At 36.8% G+C, this 12,220-nt stretch overlaps 1 protein-coding gene across 2 annotated transcripts in view; it reads left to right on the forward strand.

Moving 5' to 3' along the window:
• Positions 1-12,220, forward strand: part of PDE11A (phosphodiesterase 11A) — a 427,278-nt gene that overhangs the window by 184,133 nt on the left and 230,925 nt on the right. For both annotated transcript variants that reach the window (XM_045066809.1, XM_004768993.3), the window contains exon 3: positions 10,438-10,527. In XM_045066809.1, coding sequence (XP_044922744.1) covers positions 10,438-10,527 — 90 coding nt within the window. The remainder of the gene's footprint in view (positions 1-10,437; positions 10,528-12,220) is intronic.

Genomic DNA, 12,220 nt, shown 5'->3' on the forward strand with positions numbered 1-12,220 from the left:
TTTGGCAGACAGTTTGTCAATTTCTTACAAAACTAAAATTTTTTTTCCATACAATCCAACAATCATACTCCTGGGTATTAAGCTGGATGAGCTGAAAACATGTCCACATAAAAACCTACACATGAATGTTTATAGCAGCTTTATTCATCAGTCCCAAAGCTTGGAAGAAACCAAGATGTCCTTCAGAAGGTGAATGGGTCAACAAACTGTGGTACATCCATATAATGAAATATTTTTCAGTGATAAAAAGAAATAAAAAGCTATCAAGCCATGAAAAGACGTGAAGTCACCTTAAGTCGATATTGCTAAGCAGAAGAAGCCAACCTGAAAAGACTGCATACTATATAATTCTGACTATATGACATTCCTGAAAAGACAAAATTATGGAATCAATTAAAAGATCACTGACTACCAATACCAAAGGTTTGGGGAGACAGAGGAAGGGATGAATAGGCAGAACACAGAATTTTTAGGTCAGTGAAATAATTCTCTGTTACACTATAATGGTAAATATATGTCATTATACATTTGTCAAAACCCATAGAATATGAAACAGAAAGAGTGAACTCTAATGTAGAGTTTAAACTTTGATCAATAATAATATACCAATATTGGTTCACTAATTGTAGCAAACGTATCAAACTAAAGTAAGAGGTTAATTCTGAGGGAAACTGTGTGTGCTGGAGGAAGGAAGAAAGTTTATGGGAAATCTCTGTACTTTCCACTCAACTTTTTGGTGACCCTTCAACTGCTCTAAAAAATAGTCTATTACAAACCATAAGTGACTCTTAATCTCACAAAACAAACTGAAGGTTGCTGGGGGGAGGGGGTTTGGGAGAAGGGGGTGGGATTATGGACATTGGGGAGGGTATGTGCTTTGGTGAGTGCTGTGAAGTGTGTAAACCTGGTGATTCACAGACCTGTACCCCTGGGGATAAAAATATATGTTTATAAAAAAAAAGAAATATTGAGCAATATGTTTAAATGACAGTAAAAATCTATAATAATATGGAAAAAATAGTCTATTAATTTAAGAAAAAAAGACAAAAAAGGAATGGAGTATTGATACATGCAATAATATGAATGAACCTTGAAAACAGTATGCTAAGTGAAAGCAGACAGACAGACATAAAAGGCCACATATTGTGTGAGCCTATTTATATGAAATGTCCACTACTTTAAGAACCAGCAATTACAAAAAAGAAAGAACTAGATAAATGAGATGGTGAAAGGAAGGATTCTGCTACTATAATAGGAGGCAATAGTGTGAAACTGTTCTAAATTTAAAGAAAAACTAATGTGTTTCTCATTAGAAAATAGCCTAAGAGGAATTTTTCTGTTCACACAATGATTATGATATAATAAAGTTTTTTTAGCAACAAGGTGTTGATACCAAGATTAAATTACTATGCAGCATAGCTTCTTGCATTTATACCTATGCTCAGTAATTGGAGAAATTACAATGACCTTAATAGCTAAAACTCAAGAATGGCTGGATCAAATGGTAGCTCAAACTGACTTCCTACAGTAACACTGAGTTACAAAAATGAATGGAGCAAATAGGCAGGATAAGATATGTAGGTCAACCTGCTTATAAAAATAACCTTGACAGGATTATATAGGCAGATATAGCTGTAAAATTTCTTTATACTGTGAGAGGGAGTAGGCCTAAGTTTACTGAGTCATAATATCTATTTATTTTAGACAAAGCAATCATATATTGTAGGGCTATTGGACTGTATCAAATAGATGAAAACTGCTAATTATCAAGTAAGATTCATGATCTGCAAAAATGGAAGATGGTTATTATGCTTAGAATAAAAAGAGTGCTCACTAAGCAGTAAAAAAATATAATGTCCAGTAAAAGATAAGCAAAAATAGGCCATATTAAAAAACAGAGATAACCAACAAATTAAGAAAATTATAAGCAACAAATATGGATTTATGAAGTTATTATAATATCACTAGTAATCAAATAAATGTAAGTTAATGCAATAATGAGTGCTAATTTAATCTGTCAGACAAAATTGTAAAAGAATAATAATACCCAATGTTCTAAGAGGAGACGTAAATGAATTCTCTGATGACTGTTAGTGGAAGTATAAACCAGTAGAGAAATTTTGGAGGACAAGTTGGCAGTAGATATTAATATTTTTTAATGCACATTTTCTTCAACCAAAATTTCACTTCTAGGAATCTGTCCAGCAGAAGTATTGTCCAAGTGCACAAAGATGAATTCATAAGAAAGTTCACAACAGCGTTATTTATAATACAGAAAAATTGGAAACAATATGAATATCAATTAATGGGTACATTCACCTCCTAGAATATTCCGCAAAGATTAAAAAGAACTAAGTAGATTTCTTTGAATGGATATGTAATGTTTTCCAAGATATAATGCCAAGCAATAAAGAAGGTGCAAAATATAACCAATAATGTGATCCCACTTGTTTTTAAAAACATACCCAAAACTAGGTATTGTATGTAGGCAGTTAATTAAAAAATGTCCAGAAGAATACTGTAAATGCCTCTTAAGGTTGTTCTTTGGGAGAGGAGTAATTAGCAGGATAGGAAATGAAGAGGTATCTGTAGTTATTTTATTGTATACACTTCTATACCGTTGCATTTTTTTAACAGAAAGTAAAAATTTGTGTAACATGAGGAGTTATTAAAAATGTGCATGCATAATAACAAATTAATACTAATAAAGCATTGGGAATATTTCTTGGTACAGAGAAAGTGCTATGTAAGTGTGTGTTAAGTTAAATAAATAAGTTCAAATATTAGGGCTTTATCCTAAGAAAATAATTATGAGATGCGCAAAGATTTAATTGCAAGGATATATAACCCTGAGATTGTTAAAGTTAGAAGTGACCGAAATATCCAACAGTAGATGATTGACTAAGTGAAAAATATTAATCCATACAGTGAGTGGGATTTTTGAATGATAATTTTTAACAGCTATATTGCTTTATATTTTGCCGGCCACAAATGCACCCATTTCAAAGAACAATTCAATGACTTTTAGTAACTTTATGAGTGGTGCAACAATCAGCATAAATCAGTTTTAGAACCGACCCCCAGTAAGTTCCCTTATCTCATTTACAGTTAATCTCATTACCACCTCTAGCCCAAGGAACCAGTAATCCACCTTCTTTCCGTACAAATTTTCTTTTTCTGATCTATACAATAGGATATTTTGCATTGGTCATAATAAATGATAGCTGATTATAAAAGTGAAAAAAGTAGATAAAATATGACATTTAGGATTAGCCTATTTGAATTTATATGGGGAGAGAGAGGAAAATTTGAATGGCGGTCTCCAAATGATTTATAGTGGTTACCCTTGAGTGCTAGAAATATGAGTGCTTTTTTTTTTTCCTGTTGAAATCTTATGATCCAAAAAAGATAATTCAAATTATCTTGGAAAGGACAAGTTTCCTGAAATGGGTTCTTTCAGGGTTTTCCCTTCAATACAGTGAATAAGAGGGTGGGAATTTAGAAGTGACTCGGGATATGAGAGGGTTATTTTTTGGAAGTATCCCCCTTCCGGAATGGTAATATGAATGCAGGTAATATGCAAGATTCAAGTGCTCAGCAGACCAGAGCCTGCAAGAAGTCCAGTAGGCCCTGGTGTTGCTGCCTTCCAGGCATCGGCCCCAGCCTGTCCACCCTTGGATAAGTTTGCCGCTGAGGGATCTTTTAGCCAATACTAGCCTCAGAAAGAGAGGTGAAGATAGTGGAAGGGAGCTCATACCAGTTCCCTTGGGGCTCCCAGCTTTGATAACCAGGGGCAAAAGCAGAAGCACCTACTCCTACTGCCTATCTCCTCAGAAAGAAAACAGAAAGAAAAGCAGAAGAGTAAGTTTTTCTGTCTCATTTATTTATTGCCTTGTTCTTTCTCATCTTTTTTTTTTTTTTTTTTAAAGATTTTATTTATTTATTTGACAGAGAGAGATTACAAGTAGGCAGAGAGAGAGAAGGAAGCAGGCTCCCTGCTGAGCAGAGAGCCCGATGCGGGACTCGATCCCAGGACCCTGGGATCATGACCTGAGCCGAAGGCAGTGGCTTAACCCACTGAGTCACCCAGGCGCCCTCTTTCTCATCTTTTATGAATGAAATGGGCTCCCCTCTATTCTCTTTTGAGTGTTAATTTTTTTTAATTTTTAAGGTTTAAAATTTTTTTTTAATTTTAAAATAAATTTATTTATTTTTGAGAGAGAGAGAGAGAGCACGAGCACTAATAGGGGGAAAGGTAGAGGGAGAAGTAGGCTCCCTGTTGAGCAGAGAGCCTGATGTGGGGCTCCATCCCAGAACTCCAGGATCATGACCAGAGCTGAAGGCAGGCTCTTAACTGACGGAGCCACCCAGGCGTCCTTAGGGTGTTAGTTCTTAAAGAAACAATTTCCAACATTATGTTTTGAATCAATCTAATCCATGGCAATGTTCTTTCAAAGTTGGGACCTTATGTCTCTGTATATTTTGGGGAGGCCATTTTCTTCAAAGATGTCTCATCACTGACAAGAGAAAGGCGTGCTTTAGCCAAGAGCATATACTTTGGTATGAGGTGACAAGATTCATTTATGGCTCTGATTCTTGAAATAAAACTCTGACCTAATATCTTTACTGAATTTGCATAGAAAGAAAATTACAGTGAACCAAACTATACCCGTGGAAGTAGGAATTTTCTCTGGAGAGTCTAGAAAACTTCAGACTTTTTTTTTACTATCGCATTTATTTATTTATTTATTTATTTATTTAAGATTTTAAAAATTTATTTGTCAGAGAGAGGGAGCGAGCACAAACAGGGGGAGCAGCAGGCAGAGGGAGAAGCAGGCTCCTTGCTGAGCAGGGAGCGTGACATGAGACTCCATCCCAGCACCCTGCAATCATGACCTGAGCCCAAGGTAGATGCTTAACTGACTGAGCCACCCAGGCATTCCTAGTTTTTTACCATTTTAAATATTCTATTCTAAAATATGTGGGAGGGAGTATTTCATTATGTGAAAATGTGACTGCCTCCATAATTTGATACCTTACTTTCCAAATTACTTGCAGACTTTATTTAGTGTTTGAGTTACAACACCCCCAATTTCAAATCAGTGGGGCCCACCCGGCTCAGGGAAGTTTTGCCTTATAGTTCCTGCCAGAGGACAGAAAGGACCTGCAAATGCAAATCACAGGGTCTGCACAGAGATTGATGTTACATGATGGTGAGAAGACCTTCTCTCACCCATTACTTGAGCTGATAGTGATGTGGCTCTTCAAGCGATTTACTTTCAGGAGTGGAGTCCATAAAGGGGATGGCCCAAGTCCCCTCACAGAATCTCCAGGGTAGACCTCCAGTGTCCTTTAATAATACATAATTGGACCAGCCCAGCCCAGGAGGCTTTAATAACCTTTCTCAGTGATCTGTGAGTTTGAAAAGGCTCAATACCTACTGTCTTTCTTTAGAACATTGATCGAGGGACCCAGTGCTCCCATCTTGTGATTATTAGTGACACTTTTCCTGAATTTCCAGGGATGAAGGGACTTTTCTGCACTGTTTAATGATTTTCAGTTTAACTTCCTTTCCGCGAGGGATGTTGTAAAGATTAATTAGGCGATGTTCATAAAGTGCTTTTAAGCTGAAAAGTACTGCACAAGCGTGTACGGACTCATTAGGTTCTTAGTCATTAAGGTTTTCTTAGACCTTTTGCTTTCAGAAACTAGATGATTAAGGCCAAATTAGTATTTTATCTTGGAGGAGGGGGACTTCAAAAGGAGAAGAACAGAGCAGTATCTCTCTTTGTTTAAAAAAGACATCTGTTGGGACGCCTGGGTGGCTCAGTGGGTTAAAGCCTCTGTCTTCGGCTCAGGTCATGGTACCAGGGTCCTGGGATCGAGCCCCACATCAGGCTCTCTGCTCAGCAGGGAGCCTGCTTCCCCCTCTCTCTCTGTCTGCCTCTCTGTCTACTTGTGATCTCTCTCTCTCTAAAATAAATAAATAAAATCTTTTTTAAAAAATAGAAAAAAAACAGTTAAAAAAAAAAAGACATTTGTTACACTGGGCCTGAAATAAAGATATAAATGTTTAACTTTTCATTATCTTGTATTTCCGTACTGCTACTGCTTCTGCAACTTCTCACTTCCTCCTTTCAAAATGCATTTGCCTGATTCTCCAGAACATTTATTTAGAAACTCTTGGGACCATATTGTCGTATAGGTGTCCATAGTGGAACCAACTCTGGCCTCAGAGTGTTGAATTGTTGTACCAATTAATGACACTGGGAAGTCATTCCCTTTGTAAATCAATCCCCTCTCAGTCTGCAATGTGCCGTAAATGTGTAATATTGTCTCCATCCTCAGTAATCTTTGACCAATATATTTGGAGTTCTATATGATTTGGTGAAGCCTTAGACTGAGGCTGCAAAAGTACAGACTGACCACCAAAGACAGAAAGAGGACCTAAGAGAAATTAGAGACAAAGATGGATAACCTACGAAGAATTAGATTGACAGCTGACTATTTTGGCAGCATCAGCTGTATGTGAATTCTATTATTATTGGAATAATATCTTCTAAGTACTGAGATAAATAGCTGTCAACCTAGAATTGTATACCAAACTAAATTACCTTTTAAGATTGATCATAGAATAAGAACAATTTCATACAAAGCAAAAATAACACATTTGCCAGCAGTGCTAAAGGATATCCTAAAGGATTCAAACAGAGAAAAATTATTCCAGAAGGAAAGAAAGAGGTGCTAGAAGGAATGAAGAAGAAAAAATTGGTAAACATGTGAGTAAATATAAATAAGCATGAATTAATAATAATGTGTCCAGTTTGCAATAATGAACAAGAGATGAGTAAAAAATGTAACAGATATAACAAGAAAGTTAAAGTAGTCCAATGTCTTTATCTTACTTGGAAGGAGGCTAACGGTGTTAAATTTAGATTTTATTAAGCATACACATAGACTTTCTAGTTTTAATCACTAAAATAAAGGAAACGCAATGTGGTGGAGGGGGAAATCAATGAAATAAGACAATAAGATAAATAGCAATGAACTCAGTAAAAGGGAAAAAAGAAATTTAACATGGATCTCAGTAATTGTTCTGGGGACTCTTAACCTTATAATTACAAATACTAAGTAATTAAGTTACTAAGTAACTATATCAGGGAGTTCATATCAATATACCTACAGGACAAATGAAAAATGAAATAATCTTTTTAAAAATTTTTTAAGATTTTATTTATCAGAGAGAGAGAGAGAGAGAGAGAGCGCACAAGGAAGGGGTAAAGCAGAGGCAAAGGGAGAAGCAGGTTCCCTGCTGAACAAGAAGCCTGATGCAGGACTTGATCCCAGAACCTTTGGATCATGACCTGAGCCAAAGGCAGACGTCTAACCAACTGAATCACCCAGGCATCCCAAAAATGAAATAGTCTTAATGATATGTGAACAATTGCTTCTGACTTGGAATGAAATGTTCAGTAACAGCGTCATCTTGATGACACAGGTCAAGGGTTTAGGAGAGGAACCTCAAATGTAGGGAACACAGATCTTTCATAATGGACAGTAAGTCTGCTTGACCTCTGCCCCAGAGAGAGAGACTATCTTAATTACACTTTGTAGTAAACAAGTTTGCTCTTCACTCTGGAAAAGACACTGTTTTCTAAGGCTGTTCATTATACAAACACCTTTGAAAGATAGAGCAATGATTTTGGTTGTAAGCTGTGCAGAAATGTGACAGACCCGATGGAGAGATGTCTCCCAACAAATGTGGCTAATTTTCTAAAGCCTCAGTTTTCCTATCTGAAAAATAGAATAAATGGTATGGCATATGTGATTTTAAGGATCAGAGCATAGAGTGCATATAAAATACTTAACATCATATCCAAAGACTGTGTCAACATCAATTACTACTACAAATGATTATTTTTTGAATAAAATGTGAGCATGTTTATTGAATTCTTTGTTTTCTCTAGCAAGCAGAATATTACAGCTTATGGGTGTTTCTACTTACTAGAATCACGAAATATTAGAACTAAAAAGAAAAGATAAGCCAGTGAAACCAGGCATTTTTTAGATAAGGAAATAGGTTCAGAAAGGTTAAGTGACTTGTTGGCTTTCACACAGAACAGCCATATAAAGGACAATGGTCATCTAATTTAAAATTCACATTCTTTTAAATTATACACAATGCTTGGAGTTCATAAATGTTGTTATTACAAATGAATTGAAACAAGCCTAGATACGTTAGAAAACATTTCACATATTTATTCATTTGGTCATTCTCTTCTACCTACTTGCATAACCTATAAACCACCTTAAATATGGCCTCTGAAGGCAAATAAACACACGAAGGAGGGAAGAGAGAAGGAAGAGAAGAGGAAAGGGAAGGGAAGAGAAGGGAAGGACAAAGGAATGGAAAGGAAAAAGAGGAGGTAAAATAACCTGTATCTTCCCCTACCCCCCACCTCCATCATGTCACCACCTCCACAGCAGAGGAAAAACAGGAAACAACAGGAAAGCGCTTTCTGTGTGTGTAGGTGATGTTGGAAGTGGTCCTGTTCTGGCTAACGACAGGGAAATTCTGGCAGAATATCCGGCAGCTTTATGTCAACAGCTTTATCTGGCTTATCAACAAACTTTCTAAGGCATGAGGGAGAGTGGTAAGGAAGGGGAATAAGGGGGTGACAGAAATAGTATCTCTTTCTGGGAGGCAGCATGTTGTAGGGAATGGTCATCAGTTGTAGAATAAGATGACCTGAGTTCCTGTAAGAGTTTGAGCAAGTTACTGGATTCCCTGACCTCTAAAATGTATTTAAAGTCTCTCTGTGAAAAGTTGAAGAAATGAAGTGAGAGTGTCTGGCACCTAGTAGATCCTCATTAAATAGAAGTTCAAGTCAAATTTGGTGAAGGAATTTATCCTGGAAGGATGTGTAAAAAAATTAACTCCATTGTGTATATATACCACATCTGTATGTGCTTTGGTGAGTGCTGTGAAGTGTGTAAACCTGGTGATTCACAGACCTGTACCCCTGGGGATAAAAATATATGTTTATAAAACCTAAAAAAAAAAAAAAATTAACTCATTAAGTTTGTACCACTACTTAATCCCAGTCCCATTGTGTCTCTTTCTTTAAGACTGCTGTCACCGCATTAACTTGTACAGCATTGTGCAATACTTGCTGGGACCCAAGGTCAGAGTTGAGTATGCCCAGGTAGCCAAAGCAAGATTTTAATAGGAAAGAAATGATAGGGAATGGGGATTGTCCTTCATCTTTTGTCTTTCTCAAGCCCTCTGCAAAATCACCTCAGGCTCTACCTAATTGTGTTTTGTGTGTCCCCGGGGTGTCTCCCACTGCTCTTGCTGTTCTTGTCCCTCACCCCCACGGCCCCCACGGTGAACACTGCACTTCCCTCTTCTGGGCATGCAGGAGTGGCTCTGTTTTGTCACTGCTCTGTACCTCTTCACAGGACATTGCAGTGTTGGGGGTGTGTGTGTGACAGAGAGACAGATAGAGACAGAAAAGGAGACAGAGGGAGAAGGATGTTGGAAGAAAACGTGCCCTTTTCCTTCTGCTTCTAGAAATCCCAAAGCAATATTGCTCATCACAATGTTCCATGTTGTGAAGAGTTTAGGGCAATCTATTCCTTTGGTTTTACTTGGGGCGTTCTCTCTCTCTTTGGAATCAGCAATGCTGGAGATTAATTTGAGTGAGAGTGTCAGGCAGTACTGAAAATAGGTGTTGATGAAATGATAAGAAAGTCTTTGTTAGGATTGAACCCTCCCCACCAAGCCGTTTCTTCCCATAGGAGAAGTGTGCTGTCTGAAAGGCTCTCCAAACTTTCCTCAAACAGCCTTCTGTAGGACCATCCCTCACATTTGCATTCACATCTAGTTATGTCAACAGAATAGTGGGCACAATTTGAGCTCTTTTGCACAAACTTATTAGACCCAGTGGCCCCTAAGTTCTTACTGAAACAATATACTGAAATTCGTAGCTGACAGAGTGCTAGGGTCATGCTGAGAACACTGCTACAGATACACATGCACTAAGAAATTGACTCATAGCCTGCTGGCCTCCAAATGTGAGTGTGGACACTTGCTTTAGATTCTAGATATATGAGTTCATTCATTTATTCCTTTTTCACTGATCAAGGAAGGGATACACAGATGATTTAGGTATAGTTCCTATATCATAGTTTTTAGTGATTTTTGTTGTCTTGCTTCACTGTATATGCTCATTGACTCTCCCTAGTTAAAGCTTGATTGAAACTGTCTTATAGTTAATGATGAAAAATATCCCTTCTGAAGTTAAGATACTAGTACTGACAATTCCACACTCAATTTCTGTGCTGAAGAGAATGTATTATGACCAAGCCAATGCAGGCAATATGGAATTTGGGGCAGTAATGTTTTAATGTTCTTAACACTCTCTTTGCCCCCAGGTTATGCAGATGTATCTTCCATTTTGTGGAATTGCCATATCCAATGCTCAGCTCTTTGCTGCCTCGAGGAAAGAATATGAAAGAAGCAGGGTGAGTAGAAAGAAACACTGTTGACAACCCTCAAAGCTCTCTCACTTTCAAGGATCTGTGAACCTTCATATGTTTTAAAACCAGCAGATGAGTTTTGAATAGTCTAGGAGTCCTTTCTATTTGTTTAATCCTTCAAGTTTATGGTTGAAGATACCTTTGAAGCAATAAGTGCAAATGGAAGTGGATACAAATTCTCTGTTGTTTGGGGCAAATAGTACCAGCTTCTTTTAAAAACGAAATTAATTTTACAGCTGTACTGTAAGGTAGTAGATATACTCTTATAGTCTTGAAACAATAACACACTTTAGTGATATTTTTACAATTTAGTTTCTTTAAGAAGCAAGGTACGTTACAAGTGATTTCACCCCACCTCATTAATTTTGCTTTTGAATTGAAAGCATCACTAGAGCATCACTAGATAAGGAAGAGCATCACTAGATAACTGGACAATAATGCAAATACTTTTATAGGATTATAAAGAAACACACACAAAGAGGGACTTTCACCAGCTATCCCTGTAAATAGAAAGGAAGGAAGGAAGGAAGGAAGGGAGAAAGAGAAAGAGAGAAAGAAAGGAAGACTCAAAAAATCCTAAACTGTCAAATAGATACTAAATTATATTAGACTCATAATACAATAGATACAGGTAGGTATGGATAGGTATAGTAGATAATAGAGAAACAAACAAATAAAAAATAATATAGTATCAGGTAGTGATAAAGAGATAGAGATTGTTTGGGAGGATGTTTATTTCAGAACATGGTCAAGAAGTTCTCTGTAACTTGTTGTTTGAGCAGAGACCTGAATGAAATGAAGGTGCAAAACCACACAAAGATTAGGGAAGAGCAGTCCAGATAGTGGAAATGTCAAGAAGAAAGGCATGAGGCAGGCAAAACCTTGGTCCATGTATCTAGGGAGCAGAGAGGAAGAACTCAAAAAGCCAAAGTAGTCCTGAAAAAGAAGGGCAAAACTAGAGGCCTCATACCTCCTGATTTTAAACCATAATACAAAGCTCTTATAATCAAAACAGCATGGCACTGGCACTAAAAACAGATACATAGACCAATGGAATAGAATTGAGAGCCCAGAAATAAACCCATGCTTATACAGTCAGCATATATTTGACAAGGGAGTGAAGAATACTTAATGGAGAATGATGTTGGGAAAACTGGATATTCACATGAAAAAAACTGGAATCAGACCCCTATCTTACACCACTCACAAAAATAAAAGTTGGTATGGATTAAAGATATTATTGTAAGACATGAAACTAAAACTTCTGAACAAAACATAGGGGAAAAACTTCAGTGATTTTTTGGATCTGATACAAAAGGACAAGAATAAACTAGTGGGATGACATCAAACTAAAAGTCTTCTGCACAGCAAAAGAAACCATCAACAAAATGAAGAACCAACCTATGAAATGGGAGAAGATATTTGCAAATTGCAATTATGTAAAGTAATGGATGTGTTAACTGACCTTATTATACTAATCATTTCACAACTTGTGATGTATCAAATCATCATATTTTATACCTTAAACATCCAGAACTTATCGTCAATTATATCTCAATAGAACTAAAAAATAAAGAAACAATGTGGCTGGGACTAGATCAGTGAGAAAAGAGAGATCCCCCCCCCCAAATTAGTGATGAAATAGACAAAGTTTATTGATGTGGGAAATGAAAGAAAA

This window comes from Mustela putorius, unplaced genomic scaffold (assembly GCF_011764305.1).
Source record: "Mustela putorius furo isolate JIRA1106 unplaced genomic scaffold, ASM1176430v1.1 tig00003869_pilon_pilon_pilon, whole genome shotgun sequence".
In the NCBI taxonomy this organism is placed as follows: domain Eukaryota; kingdom Metazoa; phylum Chordata; class Mammalia; order Carnivora; family Mustelidae; genus Mustela; species Mustela putorius.